This window comes from Nannizzia gypsea, genomic scaffold, assembly GCF_000150975.2.
Source record: "Nannizzia gypsea CBS 118893 supercont1.4 genomic scaffold, whole genome shotgun sequence".
Classification (NCBI taxonomy): Eukaryota; Fungi; Ascomycota; class Eurotiomycetes; order Onygenales; family Arthrodermataceae; genus Nannizzia; species Nannizzia gypsea.
The window spans coordinates 1,130,431-1,145,002 of record NW_003345198.1 but is presented as its reverse complement, the minus strand read 5'-3'; the positions used below and the strand labels follow the sequence as shown (position 1 = coordinate 1,145,002).

The 14,572-nt window shown below is 50.7% G+C and overlaps 8 protein-coding genes across 8 annotated transcripts; 1 reads left to right on the top strand and 7 right to left on the bottom strand.

Moving 5' to 3' along the window:
* Nucleotides 1-372: 372 nt before the first annotated feature.
* MGYG_05085 (hypothetical protein) lies at nucleotides 373-1,391 on the bottom strand (the record flags this gene model as incomplete). Its single annotated transcript, XM_003172445.1, has 3 exons — nucleotides 373-780; nucleotides 861-1,074; nucleotides 1,168-1,391. 3 exons carry the CDS (start codon nucleotides 1,389-1,391, stop codon nucleotides 373-375), a joined length of 846 nt encoding a protein of 281 aa, XP_003172493.1.
* Nucleotides 1,392-1,606: 215 nt separating this feature from the next.
* MGYG_05084 (hypothetical protein) lies at nucleotides 1,607-2,008 on the bottom strand (the record flags this gene model as incomplete). Its single annotated transcript, XM_003172444.1, has 2 exons — nucleotides 1,607-1,652; nucleotides 1,722-2,008. The coding sequence occupies 2 exons, from the start codon at nucleotides 2,006-2,008 to the stop codon at nucleotides 1,607-1,609; spliced, it is 333 nt and encodes a 110-aa protein (XP_003172492.1).
* A 400-nt stretch (nucleotides 2,009-2,408) lies between these two features.
* Nucleotides 2,409-3,296, bottom strand: MGYG_05083 (pirin protein; the record flags this gene model as incomplete). Its single annotated transcript, XM_003172443.1, has 1 exon — nucleotides 2,409-3,296. One exon carries the CDS (start codon nucleotides 3,294-3,296, stop codon nucleotides 2,409-2,411), a length of 888 nt encoding a protein of 295 aa, XP_003172491.1.
* A 1,015-nt stretch (nucleotides 3,297-4,311) lies between these two features.
* MGYG_05082 (dolichyl-phosphate-mannose-protein mannosyltransferase 4) lies at nucleotides 4,312-6,787 on the bottom strand (the record flags this gene model as incomplete). Its single annotated transcript, XM_003172442.1, has 3 exons — nucleotides 4,312-4,730; nucleotides 4,803-6,447; nucleotides 6,521-6,787. The coding sequence occupies 3 exons, from the start codon at nucleotides 6,785-6,787 to the stop codon at nucleotides 4,312-4,314; spliced, it is 2,331 nt and encodes a 776-aa protein (XP_003172490.1).
* Nucleotides 6,788-7,456: 669 nt separating this feature from the next.
* Nucleotides 7,457-8,653, bottom strand: MGYG_05081 (hypothetical protein; the record flags this gene model as incomplete). The annotated part of the gene is made up of 1 exon (XM_003172441.1): nucleotides 7,457-8,653. The coding sequence occupies one exon, from the start codon at nucleotides 8,651-8,653 to the stop codon at nucleotides 7,457-7,459; it is 1,197 nt and encodes a 398-aa protein (XP_003172489.1).
* Nucleotides 8,654-9,596: 943 nt separating this feature from the next.
* MGYG_05080 (cytoplasmic dynein 1 intermediate chain 2) lies at nucleotides 9,597-11,852 on the bottom strand (the record flags this gene model as incomplete). The annotated part of the gene is made up of 3 exons (XM_003172440.1): nucleotides 9,597-10,730; nucleotides 10,803-11,636; nucleotides 11,715-11,852. 3 exons carry the CDS (start codon nucleotides 11,850-11,852, stop codon nucleotides 9,597-9,599), a joined length of 2,106 nt encoding a protein of 701 aa, XP_003172488.1.
* Nucleotides 11,853-12,247: 395 nt separating this feature from the next.
* On the top strand, nucleotides 12,248-12,726 carry MGYG_05079 (hypothetical protein; the record flags this gene model as incomplete). Its single annotated transcript, XM_003172439.1, has 3 exons — nucleotides 12,248-12,271; nucleotides 12,396-12,579; nucleotides 12,650-12,726. The coding sequence occupies 3 exons, from the start codon at nucleotides 12,248-12,250 to the stop codon at nucleotides 12,724-12,726; spliced, it is 285 nt and encodes a 94-aa protein (XP_003172487.1).
* A 550-nt stretch (nucleotides 12,727-13,276) lies between these two features.
* Nucleotides 13,277-14,065, bottom strand: MGYG_05078 (hypothetical protein; the record flags this gene model as incomplete). Its single annotated transcript, XM_003172438.1, has 3 exons — nucleotides 13,277-13,566; nucleotides 13,634-13,815; nucleotides 13,872-14,065. 3 exons carry the CDS (start codon nucleotides 14,063-14,065, stop codon nucleotides 13,277-13,279), a joined length of 666 nt encoding a protein of 221 aa, XP_003172486.1.
* Nucleotides 14,066-14,572: the final 507 nt, after the last annotated feature.

The following is a 14,572-nucleotide window of genomic DNA, read 5'->3' as shown; positions in this document are numbered from 1 at the left end:
CTCTTCTCTTCTGCCCAGGGCCTACGACATCGGCCACCCCGTTCTTGCTCCAGAGTTCTTGGACGCAAGGATAATAAAGGTAGACACTGTCCTAATTACGACTAAAACCCAGGTTTCTACACCAGTAGACCTTATAGTCATAGCAGTGCTCTAATCAGAAAATAAGGCGTTGGAGGGATGTTTCTTCCCTTTTGTTTCGCAATAGCGCTATACTTGCGTTGATACCATTACACCGCACACGAGTAATCCTCCTAGCAGATGTCCTACTTGGGAAGCCATTAATAGGATATGCGAATCGTAGTATCACCGTTCAAGATTCAAGGCTAGAGGGTAAAAAACAGGCCAGCTGTCTAAGCCAGTATGAGCCGCGGGTTAGTCTAATATAACTAATGCATTGTATGCATCCAGCTCACGCGCGTAGTAGTCGCCTCCCATCCAGCGAAAAATCTCACGCCACCAGCCCCCAATATTGGTCCAGGACCGCAAAATGGTTACATACTCCCAGTACTCGGGATACCAACCACCAGATTGCCAGTTCACGATGCCTGTCAGACGTCCGTCCTTAACTAGGACTTTAAAAGACCTAAGGTCGCCATGAGTGAACGTCGCCCGATGCGGGACTTGCCAATGCGGGCGTTTGTATAGCTTCTTCGCTTTCACCATCAGGTTGTGGAACTCTTTCTCCGAGCGAGTTCGGTGTGCTGAGGCGGTTAAAATAGGTGGCCGTATAGCCCTTTCTCGGTTTTTAAGGGCCCCATCATACCCCATGGAACCGTTCGACTGCGCAAAGCAGTCCCAATCACGGAGCCGGCGACCAGCCCTTCAGGAGCACACCATTGACGCATGCAAGCCAGACATACCCCTAATTGCCCGAGCCAGGGGTCTTCTGTTGTGGGGTCGAATGTATCATCACCTTTGTCAATGGGAGGTGTTCCGGGAAGCCTCGTCATCAGGATAGAGAAAGAAGTCCGTTCGAAGTAATGAGCTGGATGTTCGCCACAGCAAAGAACCTTGGAGGTTGGGATACCGCCAGCGTCTGCCATCTGCATCATTAGGGCTTCCTCTAGGCTTGTACTTTCTGACTATTTTAATTCCAGGCCGAAAGGCAGATGCATGGTGTCGAAGCCAAAAGGGTTACCGTACGGGGCACCGGACCATTTTACATACCAATGACCGAAGCGAATTAGGCCTCTATGGATGAATCCCCAGAAGATTCTCTCCATCCGGCATGGTATGCGGGGAACCGGGGGCGTTATCTTGGTCACTTCAATTTGTTTTGCATTGGGTGATGGCCATGTATAGTCGGGCCGTAGAATCGCTGGCAGCCATGAGGGGATCTTTCCTCCGCGCACAGGGGGGTATTCGTATACGTAGTCACCTAACTTATTCATGGTGAATATGTCCTAGACGGCAGGAGAGAGTGTGTAGAGCGTCTCAAGGGGTAACTATTTGTAGAGGTGCGAGATGTTCGAGTCTCAAGAGTGGTTTGGTTCGAGTAGCTGTCCATATCATACGTCTTCAATGGCTACTTATATACCCATCTAGCTACCTTGCTGAGCTATCCATCTACCCTTCAGCGACAAAGGGCCGTTCAGCATGTCGGCTTTCAATCTTCCTTGTTCGGCTCAAGGAAGCCCCTTGCTTTGCTCACGCTGCATTCAAAGACGACGACGTTAGCATCCGGACACACGACGCAATAATAATGGACGAGAGCGCCTTACTGTCCCCGGTCGTCGAATTCACCACCCTCTTCAGGCGGAATCACACAGTTATCACTCCCACTGGCGGTCGAGCCGGGTCCTACCCTCACCTCTGATCCCGGGAATCTATTCTCTACATCTGCATCGACGCCGGATTCTTGGGCTAGTATAGTGGAAAGTGTTAAAGGGCGAGAACAGCTACTAAAAAGGCGGGAAAACGACCTGGTATCACTGATATTCTTCCCTCGGCCGGTCTTTGCCTGGTACAAATTGAGGTCTCGTTCCGCCTGATATGCTCCCTGTGACATTTTGAGGGGATTGTAGAGCAAGTAATATATTGGCAGGTGATTGTTATTGTGAATTTGATCAAGAGAGTAGGCACATATCAGTAAATATATAGATACATGAAAGATGCTATGACATCATGTTTACAGGATGCTATACTACATTGACGTAAGATGTAAACAGGAATGTGGCGACGAGGAAGTCCATTTAAACAAACAGCTGATGAATAAAATACATGCATAGCAAAGAACAAATATATCATGAAACATGCGAAGGAATGTTTGGGGGTACAAGTCATATCTCATCAGGTGGATCATAGGAAAACGAAAACAGTAAGAAAATGCTCCGGGAAATCCAGCGTCATTCATAAAATGCTAATCCGCGTCGAAAGTAAAAAAAAGAAATGCAGTGTGTTTAGTTTCTCTATAGCATTCTCTTTCCAATCTCGCTCTGCCACCCTCTGGCCCGTTCAAACCCGTTAGAGCTTGATTGGAAGTCACTGATAGCCTGGTAGACATCCTCTGTCGAGCTTAGGACAAAGGGGCCGTACTGAACGACTTGCTGGTCGAGAGGCTGGCCGGCAATGATCAAGAAACGGGTCTCTTCACCAGACTCGTTCGAAGCCTGAACAGAGTCACCCTCCTGTACGAAGACGACGTTATGGTACTGAGGGACGCTCTTCTTGCCGAAAGTGGTGGTGCCTTCAAGGGTATAGGCGAATGCGTTCCATCCGATAGGTAGGGTCTGGGTGATTCTTCCGCCTGGCTTGAGAGTAATATCCAGTATCCAGACGGGCGTGTAGGCTAGGTCCTTGACCGAGTCTATGCCATGAGATTTACCCGAGATGACCTTGATTGTAGCTCGGCCGTTATCTGCGGAAGCAACGGGGATCTCCGTGGCGCGAAGATCACGGTATCTGGGCTCACACATCTTCAGCTTCTTGGGCAAGTCAACCCAGAGCTGTATGCCGACGTTAGGGCTGCCGTCCGGGTTGTTGTGAGGCATTTCGGCGTGCATTATGCCTCGACCGGCAGTCATGAATTGCAGATCGCCTGGTCCGATGGTGCCTTTGTGTCCGGTGAAGTCCTCATGATCTACACCGCCAGAGAGGAGGTAGGTGATGGTCTCTTGTCCTCTGTGCGGGTGGTCTGGGAATCCAGCGTCTTTGCCGACGGTGAAATGGTCCAGCATGAGGAAGGGGCTGAAGTTGCGTAGCTTGGGAGTGCCGATGGATCGTCGTACGCGGGCACCGACACCCTCCGACTTCTCTATGGCCAGGAAGGCCTGTCTGATTGCTCGTGGGGCAGCCATGTTGGTATGTAGCGGGTGAATGTTTCTGGTGTTGTTGTTCAGAGGAAAGTTCGTAGTGTTCGAAGTGTTAAAGAGATTCAATGTCTTGACTTGAGATATCGAGACAATGATGGAAATCAGAATGATGAAAAAAGAAGGAAATATCCAGCCCATGGGAAACGAGAGGGTATTTATATTCGGGGTATAAGAACGAGAATCTTCTATGAGAAGACCTGCTGCTGCTATGGTAGAGCAGACACTTGCTGGCCGTGCTCTTCCATGGGCTTTATAAGTATCGAGTAACGCATTATGAGAGCCTGAGTAAGCCTCTGGACGATCCACCGCGCATCAACTCAATTAGCCGAAGGATCTCTAATTCTCCATAACACATTGCCGAACCATCATGTCGGTTCCTCTTGTCTTGATGCTTGGTCTGCGGTTTCACGCTGGCTTCGCTGTTTGGTTGGCGAAGGCGAAAAAAAAAAGAAAGAAAAAGAAACCAAAAAAAGCTTTTGTCATCACTGACAAACGCAGGCCTCGGCTCTGTTGGGTTGGGCTTAGCGGGCTTAGCGCAGCATGACAAAGGAGGCTGTAAGCAAGTAAAAAGGGCAAAAGGGCAAAAGGGATGAGAATGTGGGAGGAATTGTAGCCGACAAAGAAGACTGTGGATGCTGATGGGCCCCGTTTTGTGCATGGTTGTGGCTGTCTGGGCCCTGCTTACTCGATGAACAGTCAGATACTTGGCCATCATGGATCGCTGGCTGGTGCATAAGATGTGCAGCAGCAGGTACGGGTACGGCCAGCCGAGACAAGATACATGCGAGAGATATGCAATAAAAAGTGCTCTTATTAAAATAAACCTAGCTGAGCATGGAGGATAGGAAAGGAAATAGAAGGTCTTGCAAGGGGGGATGGTACGGTTGAGAGAGGTCAGGGGTGTAAGGGGGTAAGGGGAGGTTTCTGTAGATAGAGAACATGCACATCCCCATAAAGTTGTACAGAAACTCGAGGCGTCTGTCTGTCTCATGAGAGTAAACTACTTTGCAAAGTGCAAGTCGTACGAAAGCCACTTTCTGGCGTTGATTCCAGCAACGTCCAAGCCTGGGGTTCCGTAGGTGAGGGGAGCAAAGAAGCTGAAGCCCCAGATCGTGGCGCCCAAGATGGCGATAGTCGCAGCCCAGATGGCCATGAGGCTCTGGCGGGTGTGCTTGACCTTCAGAGGACCACGGCCAGGCTTCCTAACTGCGGCGCCCTCGCTCAGGCCAGCCGGGTCGATGTTGAAGATGAATTCGACCAGGGCGCCAGTTACCAGGACAGATGCTACGTGGGAAGGGAGGTAGTGGTGCAGGAAGCGCTGTCTGCCCATAAGGTAGAATGGGAAGTAGTGAGCTGCCCAGCAGAGGAAGAAGAAGCCGGTGCTGTTGTAGACGCGGTGGCGAGTTCCGGGGCCCCAGACTGGTAGAAAGATATGCTGTTTAGTAGATGCGTCAAGCAACGTTATGGGGCAAAGAAAAGAGTACTACTTACTTTCTTCTAGAGCGTCGATTCCACGACGGAGAGATAGCTGATCGGCTCCGATAATACCGACAAACACTGCGAGAAGACTGCTCGAAAGCCACCATCCGATAGGGTTTCCGAGGAAGTAAATTTGCTCTCGGGTGTCGTTCTTTGTCCAGAAGCTGACACCGCGGAGCAAGAAGGGCCACTGGAACGGCTCACTTGCATACGGGTGGCTGCTTGTCAGGGCATTGTTATGGTGGAACATGGCAATTTGGAGTTCAAGGTACTTCTTGAGGAAACGCATCGGTTGCACCTTGCGTGGTTCCTGGTTGCTGCGAGGGCTGTCTGGAGCTAAGGACGGGATATCCTCCGCGTACCAGAGGTTGCTTGGTTCCTTGGAGTTCTTGTTTCCGTTGATTTCGGCTTGCTTGTATCCCCAGTCCGGCAGAGGCTTGGTGTGAGTCCACATGGCGACCTTTGAAGGGAAATGGATCAGGTTGAACAGGCTGGATCGGGTTCGGAATTCCTCATCGGCTTTGCCCTTGGGGACCTGGATCTCAAACAGGGTGTCGTTGTGTCGGGTGCTGGCTGCTTCTTCAGGGGAAATGGTGGTAAACTCCTGGTTGGTCGGGTAGCTGGGAGATGCAACGTCGTGTGAGAGCAGGAAGGTGTTGGTAGCAACATGGCGGAGCTGCACGACATGTCCATTACGAACTTTGTGGCCAGTACGGTTTTCAGCGGCAAACGGCGTCTGGGGCAGGATTTCCCAGTGGTTGTTGGTATCGTTGTGAGGGTAGCCGGTGACCTGCTGGCCCTGACTCGAGACACGGCCGTCGTCATATCGAAGCGGGTAGCGGTCAGGGTGACTGTGTAGGTAGACTTTGGTATCCTTGTGTCGGAAGGTGAGTACATCATAGTACTCGATGCCCTTGGACTGAGCAAACATGGGGTTGTCACTGAGCGTGGCCTGGAACTCTGGGCTCATGAAATCATCTCCGGGACCAGACTTGGTGAGGATAGCAAAATGGACCTGGAACCAGAAGAGGTAGATGAAGAAGGGAACGATGATCAAGCCGACTGCTCGGGCAGCGAAATGGGTGCCAAATTCGAACAGAGTAAGCTTGCCCTGGCGGCGGTTCACATCAAGCAAGCCCCATAGATCGATCAAGACGGCGGATCCAATGGTCACGAAAGTGAAGACACCAACGTACTTGGTCGAGATGACACAGCTAAGGGCAATGCCAGTCATAAGCAACCACTTCCACCACTTTCGGCTAAACGGCTGATGTCTGTTCTTGTGGAACTTGATATAGCACAGCACGCTCAATGCCATTGATATGACAAGCGTAGCATCGAGAAGGATCAGCCGATCTTCGCCGATATGGGCATTGTCGAACAGAAGCAGGCCCGCGGAGAGGACACATGCAGGAAGCGAGTAGCCAGATTCCCACATAATGAGAAACACCACGGGCACGGTCAGGGAGCCAAGCATGGCCGGCAGAGCGCGGAGAGCGACATAAGGCACCTTGTTGTCTATGTACGAGTCTCCAATGTTTTCAAAGAGGAACTTTCCATCGAATCCAACGAGCCAGCCGACCAGCGCAAAGAGGAGTTTGGCGAACGGCGGGTGAACGTCGAAGAAGTATGTGCCTTGGATATAAAGCGAAGCAAACTGCACACCGTTAGCCCCTATGATCTCATCTCTATCCTGTAGAATAATAAAGCAATGAATGCCCTCTACTGACCTTTCCGAAGTGCACTTCATCGAACACTACCTGGTCAGGGTAGCTGATCTTCCAAAATCTCGTAGCAAACGCGCCAATGGTAACAATCGCCAGGGCAAGTCTATAGTCCCATTCCGACGAGGACTCAGCCTGTCCCTCTCCCTTCTTTATGGCCGACTGACTCCCAGCGCCTTTCGAGGCCGGCGCGGCTGGTGGAGGAGGGGGAGTAGAGCTGTCGACATCCTTCTTGCCGCCCCGGTGTCGAACGCTGGAGGACGGGGAAGCCATCGTCTGGCAGGCAGCGAACGGTAGCGAGCAGTCTCAATAATATCCTCTAATCAAACGAGAATCTGCTTTGAAAAAAAGTGGGATTGTGTAGTTATTTTACCAACTGTCACAACTGAACACGTTAGCATCAACGCTGGCCAGAGTAAACGAAGAAGTACCTGTTCTGTTACAGGAGGTTAGTTATCGCGACTGCTTGCGTACCTCATGCACGTGAGAAAAGAAAAGAAGAAAAAGGCCTTAGAAGGCCATTATTAAAGAGCGTTAAGGAAAGGCAGTGAAGAAGATGGATTAAAAGAGATGAAGTAGAAGTAGAAGTAGAAGTAGTTAGGAGGAAGAAAGGGGGCGGGAGTTGCTGCTGCTGGCGTTGAAGCATCGAAGCTGCAGCTTTTTTTTTATTTCCTCGCTTCCTTGCAGCGCTTGGCCAGCTTTCGCCTGAAACTCGCCAGGGCAGGCTGTTTATTAATTCTCCGACAGGACGAGACGAGCAGAAGCGTGAGATATGCGTACGGAGTATACAATTGGGTAATGATAGCTATACAGAGGGCTTCTAATACAGTGGTAAATGCTTCAAATATGCATCGATGAAGATCCAAAGCGAGAAGAAAACAAGAACAATAACAATAACAAGCAAGGCTGTGTGTACACCAGAAACGCCGTCCATGCAAGGGCTTAATCGTCATTTTCCATCATTTCAAGCAGGTCGAGTTCTCTCGTTATCATGGCCTGGTACTCTGCTCTCGATATACCGGCTGCCCGGGCAAGGCGGAACATGCTCTTGACGTTGGTCGAGATGTGCTGGCGGATGGCCATCTCAGAGGCCGACTGGCACTCTGCCGAGTACTCGAGTTTGGAAATAGCGTCGGATCTGTTCGAGGACGAGGCAGATGCGGGACGTGGGTGGCTGAGTGGTAGATCTGGCTCTTCGGCCGGCTGTCTTCCTCGCTCAGGTGCGGCGGACTGGGACTGGGACTGAAGCTGTTGCTGCTGAAGTATGCTGCCCATCTGCCGCTTGAAGATTTCCTCCAGGGTATTGCCGTTGAGAGAAGAGTCTCCGACGTCAGCCTTGTCGACGGTAGGGTCATCGCTGTCCAGGGCAGGCTGGACATTGGAGTACTGGTTGTAGTACGCAGTATCAGACATCTGCTCCCCTCTGTGGCTGCTGTCGTGCTGATCTTGGCCTATGCTGACTGCACCGTTCGCCGGCGTTCGCGACTGCACAGTGTCGTACTGGGCCCAGTAGTCGTCCTCGTCTCCATTATCCTCCTCGTGGACAATGAAAGGAATGCTGGCCTTTGAGCTCTGAGCCGTCTCTTTCGACCCTTCCTTGGCCGCCAACTCTCGTAGGGCCTCGTTGGCCTGCTCGACAGAGCCAAACCAGGCACCCTCGTCGTCTCTCAGAGCATCCAGGGGGAGAACTTCAGCGACTCTCCATCCGGCACCACCACCTTCTTGGTCCGTGGGACACCACACGTACACCACCGTCAGCCCAAACTCGTCCAGCGGGAGCTGACACCGCAGCGTCTCGGCATCAAACCATCTATACGCTATTGTGATATCGTCAGGGATCTCTATCTCTCCGGACACAGGGTGTGGTTCAAACGAGCTCTCTGCCTCGCCCACAATCCTCTCCACTTCGGCAGCATTGGCCGGGCCCCAGCACAGCAGACGAAGCCACGAGTCCGCCGACGAAGCAGACCCCGAACCTGCACCTGCACCACCCAGCAGCTGTACTCGCTGTCGAAGGACCGGAGAGAGCAGCGGCAGCAGCACTGGTGGCGGCCGCGAAGCCGCAAAGCCGAGGGGAAGACAAGCAAGCAGCGGCGCCAGAAGCTGTCTCGGCTCAGGAGGAGGAATGTACTCGACCATAGTCAGGTAAAAAGAATCACGTCAATGTCAGTGTCAGCGTCGACGGCAAGTGTCGAGGTGTTTGTTTGTGTCTTCTTCCCAGGCTGCGCTGCTCGGCGGCTTTATACTCGGAGGGGGGTTCAAAGTCACGCGTACGGGTAGTTCAACGGGGGCCAGAAGTGACAGCGCCTATGCTTGCTTCTTTGCAGGCTCAGAGGTGTCTTAGGTGTCAATTATGACTCTTCTGGCAGAGCGAAGGTGACAGAGAAGCACGAAAGCTGCAGCTAGGGGGGGGGTTGGTTAGCCTAGTTAATAGGTATATATAGGTCTTTGTAAGTATACACGGCGGATGGTGGAAATGGTTCCGTCTGCCCAAGGGTGCATTTTTCCTTTTGACTCCACGGCTAGTTTCTCAGAGCCCCAGGACAGGGCAGTGCGAGACTCGGTGAAGCGAGGACGGCGATGAGAGTCGAGCTGAGGATTTCACTGTACTAGACAGCTTGATCCACGTCGTTCTCCTCCATCTTTCTCGCTCTCTTCGTCTTCACTTTTGTCTCTTTCGTCTCTTGCTTTGATTCTTGTTGTTTTCTTGTTCTTCTTTTGGTGCAAGAAATGATGAACGTCATAGGCTTAGTCATGGATTATATAATAACCGCCTACAGAAGACCGAAGATAGAAGACACAAGATGTAGATGATGCAGATGATGTAGATAATAGAGAGAATAGGTAGCGTAGATGGCGTGGATGATGTAGACGATGTAGACGATGTAGATGATGTAGACGATGTAGATAGTGTTGATAATGACGTGGAAGTATATATTGATAGAAAGAGATAAGTGCTACGCTCAATCCGTTTATCGCAGGTGAAGAACAAGGGGTATACTAAATACGGTATATGGTACAAGGAGCAAGCAGGCTTGAAGAGATGGAAAAGAAGCGCAGTAAGAGAGATGGAGAGAGATGGCTACAGGTTCCGCTCACGGCTGGCCTGCTCGAGCTTGCTCGTAAGGCGCTTCATGCCTGCCCACTCGTCGGCAGAGACGTCTTCGGCGCTGCCACTCAATCCCTTCCCAACATCAAAGACAGTCACCACTCCATCTAGGCCACCGGTAGCAAGTCTTCGGCCCTCTCGTTCCTCCCAGGCGACCTTGTTCAGCCCCTTGGTCAGGACACCGCCGCGGCCAGCGGTTGGCGTGGCGCTGGCAACGGGCACCTCTACCTCCTGCTGCAAGTCCCATATCTCGAGTCTGCCGGCGCCGTCAACGAGGGAGAAGATGCCGGGTCGGTGGGGGGACCATTTAGCGTCATACACTACATCCTCGCGGGTGATGTCTAGGATGGGCGAGACGGTCTGTAGTTGCGCGGTGGACGCGGTTCCTGAAGTTGAGGTCGAGGCTGGAGCACGGATGCGCCACAGCTTCACGCTCCAGTCTAGACTCGAGCTGAGCATCAGGTCGCTCAGGTCCACGGGGCCTCGCGCAGGGTGGAACGCCGTCGACATGATCGGGGCTGCGTGGCCGCGGTACGAGAGACGGTGGTCGGTACCGGACTTGGCGCCTGCTCGGTCATATCGATGGCATGGATATATTGTCCCTTCTTCAGTGCCGACGAGAAAGAAGGTTGGGTCTGACTGAGGGAAGGACAGTGTCGTGGGGGCAAGGTCTTCGGTCTTGGATGGAGGAGGAGTGGTCAGCTCCAGGTATTCTTGCGGCTGTGAGAGCATGTCGACCGTCCATCCGCAGACAACACCGTCCGTTGAAGCTGTCAGGATGTTATGTGCATTCTGTGTTCCCACGATCGCGATGCTGTACACCGGATGGGTGTGGCCGGAGCCTGACAGCGGTGTCTTTTGTACGGGAGCGCCGCCGCCCGCTCGGGATGATCGCGTATCCCATAGTAGAACCTGTCCAGAGTATGACCCGCCCACTATCAGGTTTGGGTGAAACGGAGAGAACTTGGCTGTCAGGATGTCTGAAGTCGAATGGAATACGTATTCAGGCCGTGTGTGCAAGTGCTGGTTCCACACTTGTACCAGGCCATCTGGTTCGTGAGGAGCTGTTGGATTTTTGGTATAGGATGCCAAAACAAGCTCGGGAAACTAAACACTCCTGTTAGTATTTTATATTATTATACCATACGGGTGAGCAAGTCAGGACGCGGCAAAACGCACCTTTGGAGAGAAACTTATATCACTGATCATTCGCTTCTTGCTCCATCGTTCGTCGAAAAACTGTGTGATTTCTTTCAGGTCTCTCTTCTTCTTGCCCGTACCGTACTCTTCATCATCCTCGTCCTCCGCCCCAACGCCGCCCAACGCATAATCAGCAAGAACATCATACTCTTCGTCCAACGCTCGCTCAATAACCTTGCTGGATCTTTCGACGAAATCCAAAAACTCGCTTGCTGAAGTCACTGCGTTTAGCTCGTCTGCAGTCAATGTTCGTAGGGGGTATCGCAACTGCGTAGACGTAGACGGTGGTCCGCCATTGGCCCAGTCCTTCGCCAGTTTGAGCTCTTCTTCAATCTCCTTTCGTAAGTTATCGCGTATCTCTTCATCTTTCTCTCTGGCTCTCCGGCTGAAGCGCTTAGACGACCGAGACGGGGTTGTAGGCGAGCCACCGTCTTCCAGTTCTGATATATCATCATCATCCACGGGTGTTTCTGGCTCTGGAATCGAGTCGGTTTGGACACCTTTGCTGTAGGTAAGGATTTCTACCTTGGGAGGAGCTGCTGGGGCGGGTTCTGGCACAGCATTGTAAGGTGTCTCGTCAATCGTTTGGGTCGCTATAGATAGGGACAGAGGTCTGACTGGAGGTGTAAACGGTTCCATATCTCCGCTTAACTGCCCAGTGCTGAGAACTGAATTCGGCCTGCTCCCCCGGCCTCTTGGAGACTGCTCGCCCCCATCTTTCAAAGCTGCAGACGACGGTCTATCTACCAGTCTGGATATGAGACTGTCTAGTTCGGCTCTGTTGTCAGATCGACTCGGAACGGGAGACACTACCTATGAGAAAAATTAGCTACACCGTCCAGTATTATTACCCACAATTCAACTACTCCAAACATATACAAAGTCACCTACCTCAGAGCTCTCTCCAACGCTCATGCGGTTCTGTGAGAACTCCCTCTGTCGTAGCTCTCGCTGCCGCTTCAACTCCGCGAGCTTGGCCTTCTTCGCGAGTATCTCCTCCTTCCTCAGCTGCATGTTCCGGTCCGCCATCTTTGCTTATCCAACAGCTTGTCTTCTGTCCTGTCCTATCTTCTCCTTCTTCCGCAGCAGCAGCTTCGTAAATCTGTGTAGTTTCACCCACCTGGTGCCTCGAACTTCTTCTGCTCGCTGCATTTGCTTTCATCCCTGGCGTCGATATCAAAATATTACATAAGCGGAGTCAGGAACATCAGAAAATCCCGGAACGTTCAATCTCAAATCCGAACTTGGTCGAAAAACACCACCAAGCAGTCGTCCGGGAACCTCCATTGAGCTCAAGTCGCAAGTGGCTGCTGCGTGAATTGCATCGCCAGAGATATATACTCTCCGCCTCTTCCCGCTACCTCACTACTCTCTCGACTCCCCGGGATCTGGGGATTCTTCCTTAGTTTTTTTCGTCGTTCAAAATGGCAACATCTCAAGGAGTTAACGTAAGGCTTCAATCGCAAATTCCTGCCCGAAAAGAATGATATACGGATGTCAATCGTTTTGATGGCATCATGGATGTTATTATGCGATGGGTTTCTTTTCGCTGACGCTCATGCGCTGGTATAGGTCCTGCGATATTCCGCTCTCTTCGCGGGTGTCTTCTACGGTTTATACCACCAGTCTACTCTCAACACACAAGCGAGAGCTGCTCAGATAGAAAGAGAATACAAGAGACAGGAGTCCTTGATAGAGAAGGCAAAGACTGAATGGAAGAATAAGAACTCGCCACCAAAGAAGGACGACAACAGCGGTATGTTAAGCGCTTTAAACACGCCATAAGCAAGTGATCCCCCTCGGGCCTCCGACTTACCAGAACATAGTTATCACCGACCCGAATGATGCGCGATTCGACCTAGAGGCCCTTTTGAAGGCTACTGCGAATGAGACGGCAAAATAAGTCCGTAATAATACATTTGGGGGAACGGGAAAAGTGATGACAAGACGGATTGTTGGGCAGTTCGACCAACCCATCATCTTGAACCCGGAAAATACCACGATCTGGGTTTGTTGATTCTGCTATCAAAAAGTGAAGGTGGCTTCAGCCCCAGCGCTTGGAAGAGGGAGCTGGAACCATCTTCACTATGTATTATTGTATCATCTCATATTTTTAGTCTGTTGAGCAAAAGACGAAGGGAAGCAGCCGCATCAATAGATTTTTGTTTCTTGCTGTATATACTCGTGGAATTTGCTCCAGTGGTGTACCGTCATCTATTGATCTATTATCGTACGTTATAGTTGATAATAATAACCTCTAGCACAACCACGCCATTGGCAAAATCCCTCCCTCAATGACGGAGTATGTATGTATGGCCTTTATCCATTTTCACCCATTAGGTCTATCCATAGTAGCATCTGCTACTATATAAATTCCACGCTCGGTGAGTTTAGATTGAGCCACTTCAGGATAAATTGCAGATATTAATCCACCATACAGTTTAGCATCAACTTCAGCCACTTCCATGGTTCCCAATTAGTGCAGATATTTGCCCGAGCCTTATCCTCTCTTGCGCATCGACCTGCATTGCTGGTTTTGCGGGGTGTATCAACTTCGAAACAGCATCATAGGTCCAGCCTTTTGCAGAGAGATCTTGTATCAATTGTGATGGTACGTCATCTCCGGTATCATCTTGCATAGCATCCGAGTCCTGCTCAAGTCCAAGCTTTGATTCGATGGTAGGTAGCCTGACACTTTTGTATGATAAACTAGTATCGTCTATGACCTTGTTCCGGTAATGAACTAGATAGTAAAATTCGCGTTAGAACTTGCTCTAAATATTAGGGTATGCCGCTTCCGTCAGACGAACCTGTATATGACTGAACTAGAGGTTCAGTAATTTTATGCCATGGGGCTGTCTTGAGAATTTCATAGACTGTTCCATGGTCCCTCATCGCAACAGCTCGTAATAGCTTTTCGAGAGATTGCATCAAGGCATCGTGCTCAAGTATAGCATGTGGCAAACGGCGGAATATCATACGAGCTTCGTGACTGTGTTGAAGAGCTGTTAGCACTTTGAACTATTATAAAATACGAGAAGTTCTTACACGTCATCATCAAGGAGGAGTGATATTAGGTATGAGGAGTAATATGTGCTGAAAAACTCCATATCACTTGCTATGCGCTCCTTCGGATAGTTTGTTTTGACCTCTCCCTCTAGCTCTATTAGCGGTTCAAGCGGGGAAGTCGAAGTAGATAATATCTCAGTCAACCTTTCCTGTGTTGATGGAGCCGACGACATCTTTACTGTGTCAAAGAGCGATATGCGAAGGGAACGAAATATCAGGTGTCTATCCAGGTATTGGAGGTGGCGTAGTTGTAGCTTGAAAGACTTTGGTGAAGCAAACACGCCGCGGTGCATTTGAATAATTGAACGGGGATGGTTGATGAAGGAACTACGGCTAAAGCGGCATGAAGATCTCACACAGATTATGACGCTGCTTTAAGCCCTGTCAAATGCTCAATTTGAGGCGTGAGCAGATTTATGAGCAGCGATAAAAGGATTCAGATGAGCTTTTCAGTCTCAGGAAAGAGGAGAAAAAGAAGAAGGCAAGAGATTGAATTTCCCGAACTCAGACACAGTTCCGGGTTGTTGTCAAGAATAACTAAAGCAGGGCGTCTATCTTACAGCACCCAAACAACTCACTCAAATGAGTGAGATGCACCCAGCAACCACCGAGAACTGATCGTACAAACTTTGATGTAAAAATAGAACAAATAGAACCTTTCTCGTGGTATAGTACAATTT